The 14971-nt window shown below is 40.2% G+C and overlaps 1 protein-coding gene across 4 annotated transcripts in view; it reads left to right on the top strand.

The window, feature by feature from the left end:
- Nucleotides 1–14971, top strand: part of TP53BP1 (tumor protein p53 binding protein 1) — a 110507-nt gene that overhangs the window by 36489 nt on the left and 59047 nt on the right. For all 4 annotated transcript variants that reach the window (XR_001882274.1, XR_001882270.1, XR_001882287.1 and 1 more), the window contains 7 exons: nt 1084–1211; nt 2105–2263; nt 2596–2725; nt 4326–4492; nt 6734–6863; nt 7685–7779; nt 11075–11283. Coding sequence is in view for 1 of the 4 variants with exons in the window: in XM_017856260.1 (XP_017711749.1) it covers nt 1084–1211; nt 2105–2263; nt 2596–2725; nt 4326–4492; nt 6734–6863; nt 7685–7779; nt 11075–11283 (1018 nt within the window). In the remaining 3 variants the exon portion in view is untranslated. The remainder of the gene's footprint in view (nt 1–1083; nt 1212–2104; nt 2264–2595; nt 2726–4325; nt 4493–6733; nt 6864–7684; nt 7780–11074; nt 11284–14971) is intronic.

Here is a 14971-nt window from a genome sequence, read left to right on the forward strand (position 1 = left end):
TTGAGATGGAGTCTCGCTCTGTCGCCAGGCTGGAGTGCAGTGGCGCGATCTCGGCTCACTGCAACCCCCACCTCCTGGGTTCAAGCAATTTTCCTGCCTCAGCCTCCTGAGTAGATGGGACTACAGGTGCGTGCCACCACACCCAGCTAATTTTTGTATTTTTAGTAGAGACGGGGTTTCACCATTTTGACCAGGATGGTCTCGATCTCTTGACCTTGTGATCTGCCTGCCTTTGTCTCCCAAAGTGCTGGGATTACAGGTGTGAGTCACTGCGCCTGGCCCAGACTCTGTCTCTTTTTTTTTTTTTTGTTTTGAGATGGAGTCTTGCTCTGCCACCCAGGCTGGAGTGCAGTGGCCGGATCTCAGCTCACTGCAAGCTCCGCCTCCCGGGTTTATGCCATTCTCCTGCCTCAGCCTCCCGAGTAGCTGGGACTACAGGCGCCCGCCACCTCACCCGGCTAGTTTTTTGTATTTTAAGTAGAGACAGGGTTTCGCCATGTTAGCCAGGATGGTCTCGATCTCCTGACCTCGTGATCCGCCCGTCTCGGCCTCCCAAAGTGCTGGGATTACAGGTGTGAGCCACCGGGCCCGGCCAGACTCTGTCTCTTAAAAAAAAAAGTAAAAAATAAAAAGTGTGTGTTTGTATTTATATACATATATAAGCTCCTTACCTGAATTTTGTTTGGACTCTCTGGTTCTATATATGTATTCTAAGATTTTTTTACTAAAATATTTCTGTGAACTTTTAAAATGTTTTCTGAGCCCTTTCTCTGCTCATCCGATGCATATCTTTTCTTGTCACTTGTCAGTAATTCTTCTGAAGGCAAGATTTTTCCACCTCTACTCAAAAATATAAAATTCAAGTATGTTGACGCCTTATTTTTTCTTCACTTAATTCTGTAGAGGATGTTGAATTGTTAATCTTTTAGGTGCTTTTTGTAGAAAGAAGCACTATAAAGATGAGGTATTTTACTTTTTCAGGTTTGGCTAAGAGGTGGTTGGTATGTGTCGGGGGTCAGAGTGCTTTGATTAAAGTGTTCCAAACTATCTGGGAACACATGATTATATCCTTCTGCTGTGTAGTGTTCTGGGAATGTCAGTGGAATCTGCTCCTGCTTTGGAGGAAGAGAAGGGAGAAGAGTTGGAACAGAAGGAGAAAGAGAAGGAAGAAGATACTTCGGGCAATACTACACATTCCCTTGGTGCTGAAGGTAGCCTTGTGTCTTTTGCAGAATAACAGACTGTTCTAACTTCCTTTAACATGATCGTTCAGATGTCTAAATTTCTCCTCTTTATTAGGTTACAGATTTCTCATAATTAAATTGAGAGTCATTAAGAAATTTGCTAGTAATGTAAAATGTTCCACCTGATTTGGTGTTCAGGAAATTGAAGTTCATTGGTTAGCTCCTTTCTGCATATTGAGTTTTCTTCCTTTTGTATTCATTTATTTTCAAATATTTTGGAATGTGTACTTTGTGGGGTGGAAGTACAATCCGAATTGCTGTGACTGTGGGTGTAGTTTATGATGTACCTTTAGAAAACAGACATAGTCTACCGTATTAAGTGCTTATAAGGTTTTATAGTATGAAGTATTTTTACTTTATTACACATTTTCCACCTTCATCTTTAATACACGTATTTATTTTTTCATTTTTTATTTATTATTTTGAGACGGAGTCTTGCTCAGTTGCCCAGGTTAGAGTTTAGTGGCATGATCTTGGCTCACTGCAACCTCCGCCTCCTGGGTTCAAGCCATTCTTGTGCTTCAGTCTCCCAAGTAGCCAGGATTACAGGTGTGCGCCACCGCACCTGGCTAATTTTTGTATTTTTAGTAGAGATGGGGTTTTACCTTGTTGGCCAGGCTGGTCTTGACCCTCTGACCTTAAGTGATTTGCCCACCTCGGCCTCCCAAATGCTGGGATTACAGGTGTGAGCCACCATGCTCGACCATATTTATTTTTTATTTTTGAAAAATTTGGGGGGTGCACAGGGCTTTGAGGTGAAGGACTTAACAGGACCCTTCTTTGCTGAGGAAAGCAGCTTGTACATTGCATAATGTTAATGTTGTGGGATGATACCTAATTTCTTGGTGTTTTGTTCCTAGATACTGCCTCATCACAGTTGGGCTTTGGGGTTCTGGAACTCTCCCAGAGCCAGGATGTTGAGGAAAATACTGTGCCACGTGAAGTGAACAAAGAGCATCTACAGTCAGTAACCACCAACTCTGGTTATACCAGGCTATCTGATGTGGATGCTAATGCTGGTATGAAACATGTTTTCTGGCATTTGGAGTTGTTGTGTTTTCTCCCATACTAAAGGTAGTTATTTTTTCCTTGATAAGTTTTGTAGCTATCCAAATTAATATAATCTAAGTCATTTAGTAAGGTTGAAGAGTTTTCTGGTAAATACTTGTCAATTGTTGGTTTGTGGGCTGAGGTTTTCTTTAAGTTATTGGTTACTTTATAGAATGATGCCTGTGTGTATTTGTAAATTGGACTTCTGTTAAAATCTTTGCTTTTTAAAAAACATCTGGGACTGTATCTAGTATTTTGAAAAATTAATTATCCCCTTCCTGTCATTTTATAAAACTCTCAGCGATTAAGCACGAAGAACAGTCCAATGAAGATATCCCCATAGCAGAACGGTCCAGCAAGGACATCCCTGTGACAGCACAGCCCAGTAAGGATGTACATGTTGTAAAAGAGCAAAATCCACCACCTGCATGGTAAGCCGTGTTCTTTCTAAAAAGGATTTATGGGTTTTGCTGTAGGGTTATACTAATTTCATTTTACCAGATGAAAACATTTGTAGAAATTGTTGATTTTTAAATTATTTTCCGCTTGTACTGGTCATACTTGTGGTCTATTAGAAACACTGATTATTTATGAAGTCTCAAGAATCATTTTTTGTCTGTTTGTTTGAGACAAACAAACATGTTGCCCTGGGCTCATGTAATTCTCTGCCCCAGCCTTCCAAGTACTTGGGCCACACTTGACTACTAATCTTATCTTTAGGCATTCTACAAAGACTTTTTTTGTTGATTAAAAAAATGTTTTTGTTGTAGAAATGGAGTCTCGCTATGTTGCTTAAGCTGATCTCGAACTCCTGGGCTCAAGTAATCGTGCTGCCTCAGCTTCCCGGAGTGCTGGGATTATAGGCATGAGCCACTCTGCCTAGCCTACAATGATGTTTTAAGGCTTCTCTAACTATAAGCATGACTCTGTAATCTTTGGTTGCCACTCCTCCTTTGGGATCTTTGTCTACAGAGACACTGCCTGTGTATGGGAGGTCTACTTAGCCTCTCTGGTGTTATGAAGAGTAACGTGAATATTATATTTGAAAGTCTACTGTTTCTATACTTGAGGAGCACCCAGATTGCTTTGGGTTCTCAGATATCTTGCATCTGGTATTTTATGGTATCAACAGATGTAGGGATTCTCAGGTTCTTTAGGCTCTTGGTAGAATTGGGAAATGTGCCTCTGCTTCGTCTCTAGTGATTTTTATAACCAAAGCTTCATTGCCTCTGGCCAGCCCGTGAAATTTGAATATGGCAGAAGAAAACTGGGATGCTTCCAGTTTGGGGAAGGGGATAAACATTCAGTATTGTTTTGTTATTTCCTTCAATAGAAAGAGTGGGGAGGGAGTGTCCTAAGCAAAGTTGAATATCAAGAGAAATTGTCTTTCTAATGTAAAACACTCAGCATAGCAGTGACTTTTTAGGCTTTTCTTTTAGATGCTGCCTTCCATCTAGTTATGCTATTCTGTTTACCCTGGGGAGTGGTAGAACAGGTGAACCTCATATGTCTCTGGAAAGGGGCCAGGGATGAATGTCTTACATGTGTTAGTATTGGTCTGAAGGAGAATTGGTTTGGGGTTTGGGTACATCAAATGGAAAAGGTCAGCAGAAGATATGTGTGGCACTAGTACAGAGGATAATTCTCATCAAATACTTTCATGGAATGTCATAGTTTGGACTGTTCTCCTTACTGACATTATTAGGGTCTGGATCAGAATTCGTCATACAGGTCTAGATAACATTATATGTAACAAAAATCCCCCAAGTCACTCATCAGAAATCTTAGAAAGCATGAAGCACAGTATTGAGCAGAGTTGAATGCAGGCATTGGCTGTGTGAGTCAGACAGGTTTTAAAATGGGCTGAGGACTTTTATCACTATAAAGAGCAGTTTATTTCCTTTTTAATAGATAATTATGTAAATTAGAGCCACTGGAATTTTGAAATTATTAAAACACAAAACAGGAAAAGCTTTTAGTAAAAGTGTGTGAACTTAGGAACTTTTTCTCCTGGTGATATGAATTTCCTAGGTCAGAGGACATGCCTTTTAGCCCCAAAGTGTGTCTTGCTGCTATGGAAGCAAAAGAACAGTTGTCTGCACAAGAACTTACGGAATGTGGACTGCAGATTCAGAAGTCACCAGAGCCTGAGGTTTTGTCAACTCAGGAAGACTTGTTTGACCAGAGCAATAAAACAGGTACCAAGAGTGATTTGCTGTTACAGCTCTTCTCCAAAGATCTAAACTTATATTTTAGTTCTGAGGCTACTGGTTAAGTTACAAAGCATTTTATAGGTTTGCAGACCTGTTTGTGATATGGAAGGAAAATATGTTTCTAGTTAATTAGTGAGAAGGGCTTTTTGGGAATAATTTCCATTTAATATTTTGACATATTTTCTCTCTTTTGGAAATGAGATAGTGAAGAATAGCTAATACAGTAAATTTAGTATTATGGATACTAGCCATTTTGTTTTAGTTTTTTTTTTTTTTTTTTGAGACGGAGTCTTTCTCTGTTGCCCAGGCTGGAGTGCAGTGGTGCGAGCTTGGCTCACTGCAAGCTCCGCCTCCCGGGATCACGCCATTCTCCTGCCTCAGCCTCTGTAGTAGCTGGGACTACCGGCGCCCGCCATCATGCCCGGCTAATTGTTTGTATTTTTAGTAGAGATGGGGTTTCACTGTGTTAGCCAGGATGTTCTCGATCTCCTGACTTCGTGATCCGCCCACCTTGGACTCCCAAAGTGCTGGGATTACAGGTGTGACCCACTGCACCTGGCCGCCATTTTCTGTTACATGGCTATTATGTCTTCAGATCTTTTTTTTTTTTTTTTGAGACGGAGTCTCGCTCTGTGGCCCAGGCTGGAATGCAGTGGCCGGATCTCAGCTCACTACAAGCTCCGCCTCTCGGGTTTACGCCATTCTCCTGCCTCAGCCTCCCAAGTAGCTGGGACTACAGGCGCCTGCCACCTCGCCCGGCTAGTTTTTTGTATTTTTTAGTAAAGATGGGGTTTCACCATGTCTGCCAGGATGGTCTCGATCTCCTGACCTCGTGATCCGCCCGTCTCGGCCTCCCCAAAGTGCTAGGATTACAGGCTTGAGCCACCGCGCCCGGCCGGATCTTAAATATGATATTAAGCTTAGGTTTTTCATATTCATCTGGGTAACAGTTTACTAAATCTGTTTATTAGTTTATTTGACATAGATAGGAATTTAAAATCTAGCAGAAAGGACATAAAACTTAAAAGAATATAATTTGTTTCACACCTCTTTAACCTCCACCAATCTCATTCCACAGCCTCAGAGAGCTAGAAAGCTTGAATTAATTACCAGCAAAACATATTATGTTGGTTGTAAGGAGGGAAGGGAAGAAGGGTATATTCCTTTGCTATGCTGTGATACAGGTTGCTGTGCAAGACATTCAGCGGGTCACTGAGGAACCTTTGTTGGCCTCTTACTAAAGTTGTAAGGTTTTATTTAAGAACTTCTTTTACACTGGGATTAATATAGTTGATACTCCATCTGTTGCTAAGGGGAAGGGACCAACAGGAGACTCTTGATAGTATAAGTCAGTAATGGCTGCTCATAAATCCTTTTACTAATGCGTTAGTCTTTTCTGTCACCTTTGAGCAGACCCAAATCATGAAAACTGCTGCATTTATAACATCAGGTATCATGTGCATTGTTTTGACTTCTCCCATCTGTATCATGGCATAAGCTTGACTTCACCTAAGGTAGACATTGGAATAAAAGGCTTATTTGCTGTTTTTTAATAGAAGCATCACAAGAAAGAAGAGCAGCTAAGCAGAAGTATAAGGATTCTGGCTTTTATTTTATTTATTTATTTATTTATTTGAGACGGAGTCTCGCTCTGTCTTCCAGGCTGGAGTGCAGTGGCGTGATCTCAGCTCACTGCAACCTCCACCTACCAGGTTCAAGTGATTCTCCTGCCTTAGCTTCCCAAGTAGCTAGGATTACACATGCCCGCCACCATACCCAGCTAATGTTTGTATTTTTAGTGGAGATGGGGTTTCACCACGTTGGTCCGGCTAGTCTTTAAGTCCTGACCTCAGGTGATCCGCCTGCCTCAGCCTCCCAAAGTGCTGGGATTACAGGTGTGCGCCACCGTCCCCATCTAGGATTCTGGCTTATAATCTCCAAGCTTAGATGCTGACAGAAGGGACTAAGGAACTCTTCATCTATTCTTTATTCAAGAAGCCCATTGTAGGGGTGGTTAATGTTCACTCAAGATTTGTGCTATTGTGGTATTCCATTCGTTGTACTATAAATAAAAAACAATTTCTGCCCTTTTGGAATTTCTGCCCTTTTGGAAATATGGAAATATGTTGGAAATATGGATATTACTCTTTGCAGTACTGAATGGTTTTTGGCAACTCAGTAGTGTCAATCTGAGAAGTAAGTGCAACTGGAATTTCTTTTTTTCAGTATCTTCTGATGGTTGCTCTACTCCTTCAAGGGAGGAAGGTGGGTGTTCTTTGGCTTCCACACCTGCCACCACTCTGCATCTCCTGCAGCTGTCTGGTCAGAGGTCCCTTGTTCAGGAGAGTCTTTCCACGTAAGTAAGCCTAAAATAGCTTATACCAAGGCAGTATGTGCCTGAGAGTCTTTTTTTTTTTTTTTTTTTGAGCGTCTTAGGCTAAGACTGAAAGAGGCTAAACTTGCCTGCGAGTCTAGAATTCTTTTTGAAACCAAATGGTAGAACCTATGCATTAGAGCTTTGGGGATGAAGAACTGTTGAAGGTAGATAAATCTGTTTTCCCTTTTGAAAATTTTATAATAGTAGCCCAAAGGTTTCACTAAAAAAGAAAAGGCGCAGTTATTTAGAAAATGTTACACGTCCAAAACAAGCATTCTGCTCCTCTGTTTTACTTGCAATTCTTCTTGTTCAATAGCAGAGGGTGGCAAATAGTTGTTAACAGTAGTTGGATTTCTTTATCTCTGTGTTAGGGCAAAGGGGTTCGCTTATTGGTTTTTTTTGTTTAGTTTTAGCTTTGTTTTCTAATTGAAAATGTGCATGGTCTATTAGGCAAAAAAATGGAATAATTTTTTTTTATGTCTCAAATCTGCAAATGAATTTATTTCCTAGCACTGCTCATCTTGCTTTTCAATCATGATGTCCTTGTGTCTGATCATTCACTTTGCCCTTACTCTTGTAAAAAAAGTTCTTATTTTATAATAGAAAAGTCTGGTATGGGAAATAGTTATTGAAGTAGTTTTGGTTCTTCCACCAGCCTCAGGTTGCTATTTGGGAGAAGTGCTGATAAGTATTTATCTGAATGCCTTAGATATTTTTTCCTGTTAAAAAGTAAAAACAAATACAGAAATGCAAAACTGTGGCTATGGTAAAATAACCTGTGATTCTCTCTTTGTATAAAGGAGTTCCTCAGATCTTGTTGCTCCTTCTCCTGATGCTTTCCGATCTACTCCTTTTATCGTTCCTAGCAGTCCCACAGAGCAAGAAGGGAGACAAGGTGAGCTCTCTTGATCTCTCTGTTGATCTCAGATTAGAAGAGGAGCAACACTTCTTCTGCCTTGCAAAATGTACTGCTTCTTTGTACTTTAGAATGCTTGTGACCTACACAATTCTGTAGGATTCATGTTTGTCTAACCTTCAGGAATAAGACCTACTGTAAAGTGCTGTCCTCAGTTCTTTGCTTTTCCTTCCTTCTTTTTTTTTTTAATCTAACCCCATCCCCCATTCTTTGCTTTTCTAGCACTAATTCTATTGAGATTTCTGTATTGTTGGCTCAATTTTTAAAAAGGCTCTGAAGGAAATTTTTTTTTGAGATGGAGTCTCGCTCTGTCACCCAGGCTGGAGTGCAGTGGCGTGATCTCAGCTCACTGCAAGCTCCGCCTTCTGGGTTCACGCCATTCTCCTGCCTCAGCCTCCCGAGTAGCTGGGACTACAGGTGCCCGCCGCCATGCCCGGCTTATTTTTTGTATTTTTTAGTAGAGATGGGGTTTCACCATGTTAGCCAGGATGGTCTTGATCTCCTGACCTCGTGATCCATCCACCTCGGCCTCCCAAAGAGCTGGGATTACAGGCGTGAGCCACTGCGCCCGGCCAAAATTTTTGTTTTTAAAGTTGAACTTAAATGAATTAGTATGGGGAAGAACTGGACTTACTGCTAACGGCCTAGTTGTTTCTAGCAGCATATGAACACATTTCTGGTGAGAAGGAACCAGCTTGTTTCTTGTGGTCCTTATAGGTTATTTTTGCTATTATTAAAATAGTTTTAGCATAAGAGTGGTTGAAAGTAGGTGGTAAAAATTTTAACTTCATTCATTTACTCCTTTGAAGACTTAGAGATTTTATATTACCTTATTCATAAGAAAGCTTTCCTTTTCACGTCTCTAATTCATCTCATTATTTAAGCTTCTTTTGCTCTGATCTAGTCTCCTATCCAGTCATTCAAGATGTTTCTGAATTCCTATGATTTCTACAAAGCTTTTCTAATAAATTCTATGATTTTCATCTTTTTACTCTTTCGTATACAAGTAATGGTTTTATTTATTGAGCACTTAGTATAGGCAAGGCATTATTCTAGAGGCATTTCTGTGGTTTTTCTCATTGAATCCTCACAAACATCCTAAGAAGGAGATGTTATTTTTATCCCCATTTTACAGATGAGGAAATGGAGGCATAGAGAGATTTTGCAACTAATGAGATGTAGAGGCAGAATTTGAACTCAGGCAGCTTCCTCCAGAGCCTGTGCCCTTATCTGTCATATATATGCCTCCTATTGTATCCTTTCTCTGCTCTTGAGTAATATAAAACGTAGACATTTAACAGTTTTTCAAATGTAATTTATCAGTGATAGAATTTGATCTTAGGCTTTCTTCTGCTATAAAATTTGTCTCTATTTCTCTTAAAATCAGTTGTAGGTATCCAAATGGACTAATAGCAGTCTAGGCATAACATGATTAGTGACTAATATCAATCTAAGCATAACATGATTAGGTGAATTCTACAAAAACCTTGGTAATACAAGTTAAGACTGGTTAATTCTTAGAACAGTTTCTTTTATCTGTACTGTGAACATTGAAAAAAAATAAAAATAATTATATTAAATATGCTTTCTCAGGCTGGGCGTGGTGGCTCACGCCTGTAATCCCATCACTTTGGGAGGCCAAGGCGGGCAGATCACCTGAGGTCAGGAGTTCGAGACCAGCCTGGCCACCATGGTGAAGCTCCATCTCTACTAAAAATATAAAAAATTAGCTAGCGTGGTGGTGGGTGCCTGTAATCCCAGCTACTCAGGAGGCTGGGGCAGGAGAATCACTTGAACCCAGGAGGCAGAGGTTGCAGTGAGCCAGGGTTGCACCACTGCACCCCAGCCTGGACAACAGAGTGAGACCCTGTCTTCAAAAAAAAAAAAAAATGCTTTCTCCCTGATTGTAAACAGTCAATATTTATTGTAGAAAGTTTGTTAAGTATATAGGAAATTAATGAAAATAAAAATCACCTGTGATACTACACTCCAGATATAGTTACAACTAGTATATTTGGATATATATCAGTTTTCAATACATAAAGTACTTTTACATAATTGGCATCATGTTGTGTATATGACTCAGTTTTCTTTTTTTATGTAACAGTGTATTTTCACTTGTCAGTTATATTTTAGATTTAATGCATTTGCTTAATATGTGCATCAGTGTTTGTGAAACTATGTGTGCTTTTGTATTTATTTGTTTTTTTGCTTTTCTCTTAGATTATTAGCCTAAAGCCTTTTTTATATGTAGTGCCTATAACATCAGGTTTTTAATGTGCTTTGTCATGGCAAGAAAGTTCAAAATGTGCAACAAAAGTACTTAGCACAGCTATGGTAGTATATTAAAGGCCAGTAGCACCGGATCCCAGATTAGGTGTAGACTGGTAAGGTTGAGACTAAGCTAAGCAGCAAGGCTGGGTATTGAGGTTGCAGTTTGGGTAACTGGTAGCGTGAATGTGAATTATGGGGAAAAGGTAAATGTTGTCAAGTAGTTTGTGAGTGGTCTAGAGGAGACCTGTTTAGGGTCAAGTTGTAAGATAGGGGATAAAAATGATGAATCAAATACTTAGCTAGCCAGACTGACTCCAACCAAGGTCCTAGGTGGGTAGTATACTATGGGAAAGCAGTGTTTTGTGTTTTGTGTGTGTGTTCCCTCCTAATTTGTGTCAGGATTAGTGTCTTCTCTTTCCTAGTTCTTTGATAGATCAGTCCTGATTGGCATTGATAGATTTTTTTTCTTCATCTGTATTTGTACAGGCATCCATCTCTCTGCATTTAGCAATTGTTAATGCGAATATAATGAGTTCATAAATATTAATTATAGATGCTATTTGTTTACTTAAAGTGTTGATAAGTTCACTGTCTTTCAAGGCCTGTGGTAGAATATGGTAGAATATATGATGGTTAAATTAGGTAATAGTAGTTTGGGCTTTTCTTGAGCTTTTCTACAGGGAAGTGAAAAACTGAGCTATAAAATCAGGAAAGGAGCCAAGTTAATTTAATATTTCTTATGAATGGGTGGGTAGCCCCAGATGCATCCAGTTTTGATCTATACCTAAAAATAAAAGCTTGGGCAGCTCTTCCAACCAAAGGAAGTATTGCTAGATTGCTAGGACCCAATCTACTATTATTCCATCAGCTTTTCTGAAAAATTGCATCACTATTTTTTTAGAGTGAAAATGTCTGTAATGTAATTGTTCTTAGTGGTGTTGGAACATGAGTAATATTGATGAGTGATATTTCTCAATTTGTTTTTCCTGTTTTAAACCAGATAAGCCAATGGACATGTCAATGTTATCTGAAGAAGGAGGAGAGCCTTTTCAGAAGAAACTTCAAAGTGATGAACCAGTAGAATTAGAAAACCGCCCTCTCCCACCTGAGCCCACTGTATCACCACAAGCCTCAACACCAATATCTCAGAGCACACCAGTCTTCACTTCTGGGTCACTTCCTATCCCATCCCAGCCTCAGTTTTCTCATGTGAGTATTGTAGAAAGAGTTGTTTTTTTTAAAGCAGCATTATTGGGGTATAATTTACAGACCATAAAATTCACACGTTTTAAATGTACAATTTTGTGATATTTTAGTACATTTACAGAGTTGTTCCTGGCTAACACGGTGAAACCCCGTCTCTACTAAAAATAAAAAAATTAGTCGGGCGTGGTGGTGTGCGCCTGTAGTCCCAGCTACTCAGGAGGCTGAGGCAGGAGAATGGCATGAACCCTGGAGGCGGAGCTTGCAGTGAGCTGAGCTGAGATCGTGCCACTGCATTCCAGCCTGGGTGAAAGAGGGAGACTCCATCCCAAAAAAAAAAAAATTTACAGAGTTGTGAAGCTGTCATCACAAAGTAGTTTTAGAACAGTTTTGAAGTCACCTAACATCTTGATTTTTTTTTATGTTTAAACTTTTTACAGTGTCTTTAAACTTTTTGAAAATGTTACTGCAAAATTGCAAAGGGACATAAATCATTATCCTACCTTAACACAACTGTTACTGTAATTTTTGTCTTTCCACATGCTTATGGTTTTTTTCAATAACTAAATTTTTTTGCCCATGACACAGCCTCAGGAGGTCCTGACGATATGTGCCCCCACATGCTGATTTTTTTTAAAAAGTTGTTCGTATAGCACAACTTCAATTTTCTTTTTCCAGTTAACATTGTATTGTAATAATTTTCAGTGTTACATTGTTTCAAAAGTTGTGTATTATTTAAGTAGATGTGATCTCAGTACAGGATCATTCCTATACTTAGGGCATCAATATGGTTTTTAGTTTTGAATGTGTATTTTCTTCTAAAAACAAGGGAAAATTATTAATTTGTATAATTTTAAATTTAAATATTTAAAGAAATGAAATTCAGGTTTCATAGTGAGTTGAAAATCCTTAAATCTAAATGACTATATTATATATTCAATCTAAATACCTATTCTTATAAGACCTTAAGTGGGGGAATTATTGTAGTTTTATTGGGAGAACTTATTTTACACCTTTCAGTTTGCAGGTGTTATAACAAGAGTTTGTATTTAAAAGTAAAATTTGAAAATGAATAGTAATGAACTGTAAATTTAGTGAGGAGGGGACAGTAGGAAGAAAGAAACTGGTTTGTTTTCTGGAGTTTTAAAACTTGTTTTGTTAAAGGATTCCATTTTATGCAGTTCATTAGAAGCAATTTGGTGGCATTATTAAAAATGAGGACTCTAGAGTCAGAACTTCCTGGACTCACTCCTGGCTCTGTCATTACTACCTTTGTGACCAATTGAAATTGAATCTTAGTTTGCTCATCAGTCAAATGGTGGGGATACTGATACTGTCTACCTGATAGGTTGTTTATGAAGGTTGAGTTAATATATGTAAAATGCCTAGACTAATGCCTTACACTTGCTAAATACTGCATATAAGGATAGCTGTTGCTCACAGTAAAAGGGTTGAAAACAAGGTTACCTGGAGGTGAAATGGATGTTCAAACCATACATCATTTTCTTTAGCTTTTTTTTTTTTTTTGAGACAGGATTTTGGTCTGTTGCCCAGGCTGGAGTGCAGTGGTGCGACCATGGCTTACTGCAGCCTTGACTTCCTAGTCTCAAGTGATCCTCCCACCTCAGCCTCCCAAGTAGCTGGAACTACAAGCACGTGGCACCATGCCCAACTAATTTCTTAATTTTTCTTATAGAGATGGGGTATCACTATGTTGCCAGGGCTGTTCTTAAACTCTTAGGCTCAAGTAATCCTCCTGTCTCAGCCTCCCAATGTGTTGAGATTACAGGTGTGGGCCACTGCACCTGGCCTTCTTTAGCTTTTATTTTTCTAAGTTATATGTAAAGGTAGCTGGGCGTGGTGGGGCATGCCTGTAATCTCAGCTGCTCAGGAGATTGCAGCTGAGGGAGGAGCATTTGAACCTAGGGATTTGAGAACAGCTTGGGCAAAATAGCAAGACCCCGTCTCAAAAAAAAAAAAAAAAAAGTTATACATCTGGCCTGGCACAGTGGCTCATGCCTGTAATCCCAGCACTTTGGGAGGCCAAGGCAGGCGGATTACTTGAGACCAGGAGTTCAAGACCAGCATGGCCAGCACAGTGAAACCCAGTCTCTACCAAAAAGTACAAAAATTAGCCTAGCAAGCACCTGTAGTCCCAACTATTTGGAAGGCTGAGGCAGGAGAATCGCTTGAACCCAGGAGGTGGAGGTTACAGTGAGCCGAGATCGCACCACTGTGCTGCAGCCTGGGCGACAGAGTGAGACCCTGTCTTAAAAAGAAATAAAAAAAAGAGTTTAAGAATGAGCTTTATAAGCACTGACAGAGAGCACTGAGAAGATTTTTCCAACACTGATTTAAAGAAAATGGTTGTAGATGTTTATCAGTGACCAAACAAGACATTTATGATCTTTGGAAAGGTATTCCTACCAGTTGGTGGGGGCAGAGATAATTCCTGGCCACAAAGGGAGAACGGACGTTTTGAAAAACAAGGCACTATTGAAGGAATTGCTCTGTTTTCAACATTTACCAAAGACCTTCAGAATTAGCCAAAAAATCAGCAATGAAAATTTCAGACAAATGAGTGATTCTGAACATAGTTCAGAGATTCTTGGAACCTAAGATGACTCTAATCAGGTTTCTTTGAACTCATGTTTTATAAGATGCCTCAGCCAGTGCAGTCCCTGCCTCCTAAAAAGTCTCGGAAGAATACCTTTAGTAGCCCGGGTGCAGTGGCCCACACCTATAATCCCAGCACTTTGGGAGGCTGAGGCGGGAGGGTCACGTGAGCCCAGGAGTTTGAGAGCAGCCTGGGCAACATAGTGAGACCCCATCTCTACAAATGGTCAAAAATTAGCCAGGAGTGGTGGTGCCCGCTTGTAGTCCCAGCTGCTCAGGAGACTGAGACGGGAGAATTGCTTGGAGAATTGCTTGAGTCCGGGAAGTTGAGGCTGCAGTGAGCCATGATCATGCCACAGCACTCAGCTTGAGCAGCAGGGTGAGACTTTGTCTCAAAAAAAAAAAAAACAAAAAACCTTTACAACATAGCTTTTAAGTTAAAGATTTGATTTTACTTAATAAGCATTTGTAAAACCCCAAAAATAAGTCAGATAGTTAAAACAAGACCTCTTCCTCCTTCTACCCAAAGATAACCACTTTTCATTCTTTATGCTTTTTCTTTTGGTATTTACCTCCATAATTCTACATAGCATGATTATATTTTCTTTTTCTTAGGCACAGGGTCTTGACCTGTTGCTCAGGCTGTAGTGTAGTGGAGCAGTCCTAGCTCACTGTAACCTCAAACCTCTGTGCTCAGGCCATCCTCCCACCTCAGCCTCCTGAGTAGCTGGGACTACTGGCACACACTACCACACCTGGCTAATTAAAAAATTTTTTATAGGGCCGGGCACAGTGGCTCAAGCCTGTAATCCCAGCACTTTGGGAGGCCGAGATGGGCGGATCACGAGGTCAGGAGATGGAGACCATCCTGGCTAACACGGTGAAACCCCGTCTCTCCTAAAAAATAAAAAAAGCAAGCCAGCCGAGCTCGCGGGCGCATGTAGTCACAGCTACTCCGGAGGCTGAGGCAGGAGAATGGCGTAAACGCGGGAGGCAGAGCTTGCAGTGAGCTGAGATTCGGCCACTGCACTCCAGCCCGGGCGACAGAGCGAGACTGTGTCTCAAAAAAAAACAAAAA

Source organism: Rhinopithecus bieti, unplaced genomic scaffold (genome assembly GCF_001698545.2).
Source record: "Rhinopithecus bieti isolate Rb0 unplaced genomic scaffold, ASM169854v2 scaffold_495, whole genome shotgun sequence".
Classification (NCBI taxonomy): Eukaryota; Metazoa; Chordata; class Mammalia; order Primates; family Cercopithecidae; genus Rhinopithecus; species Rhinopithecus bieti.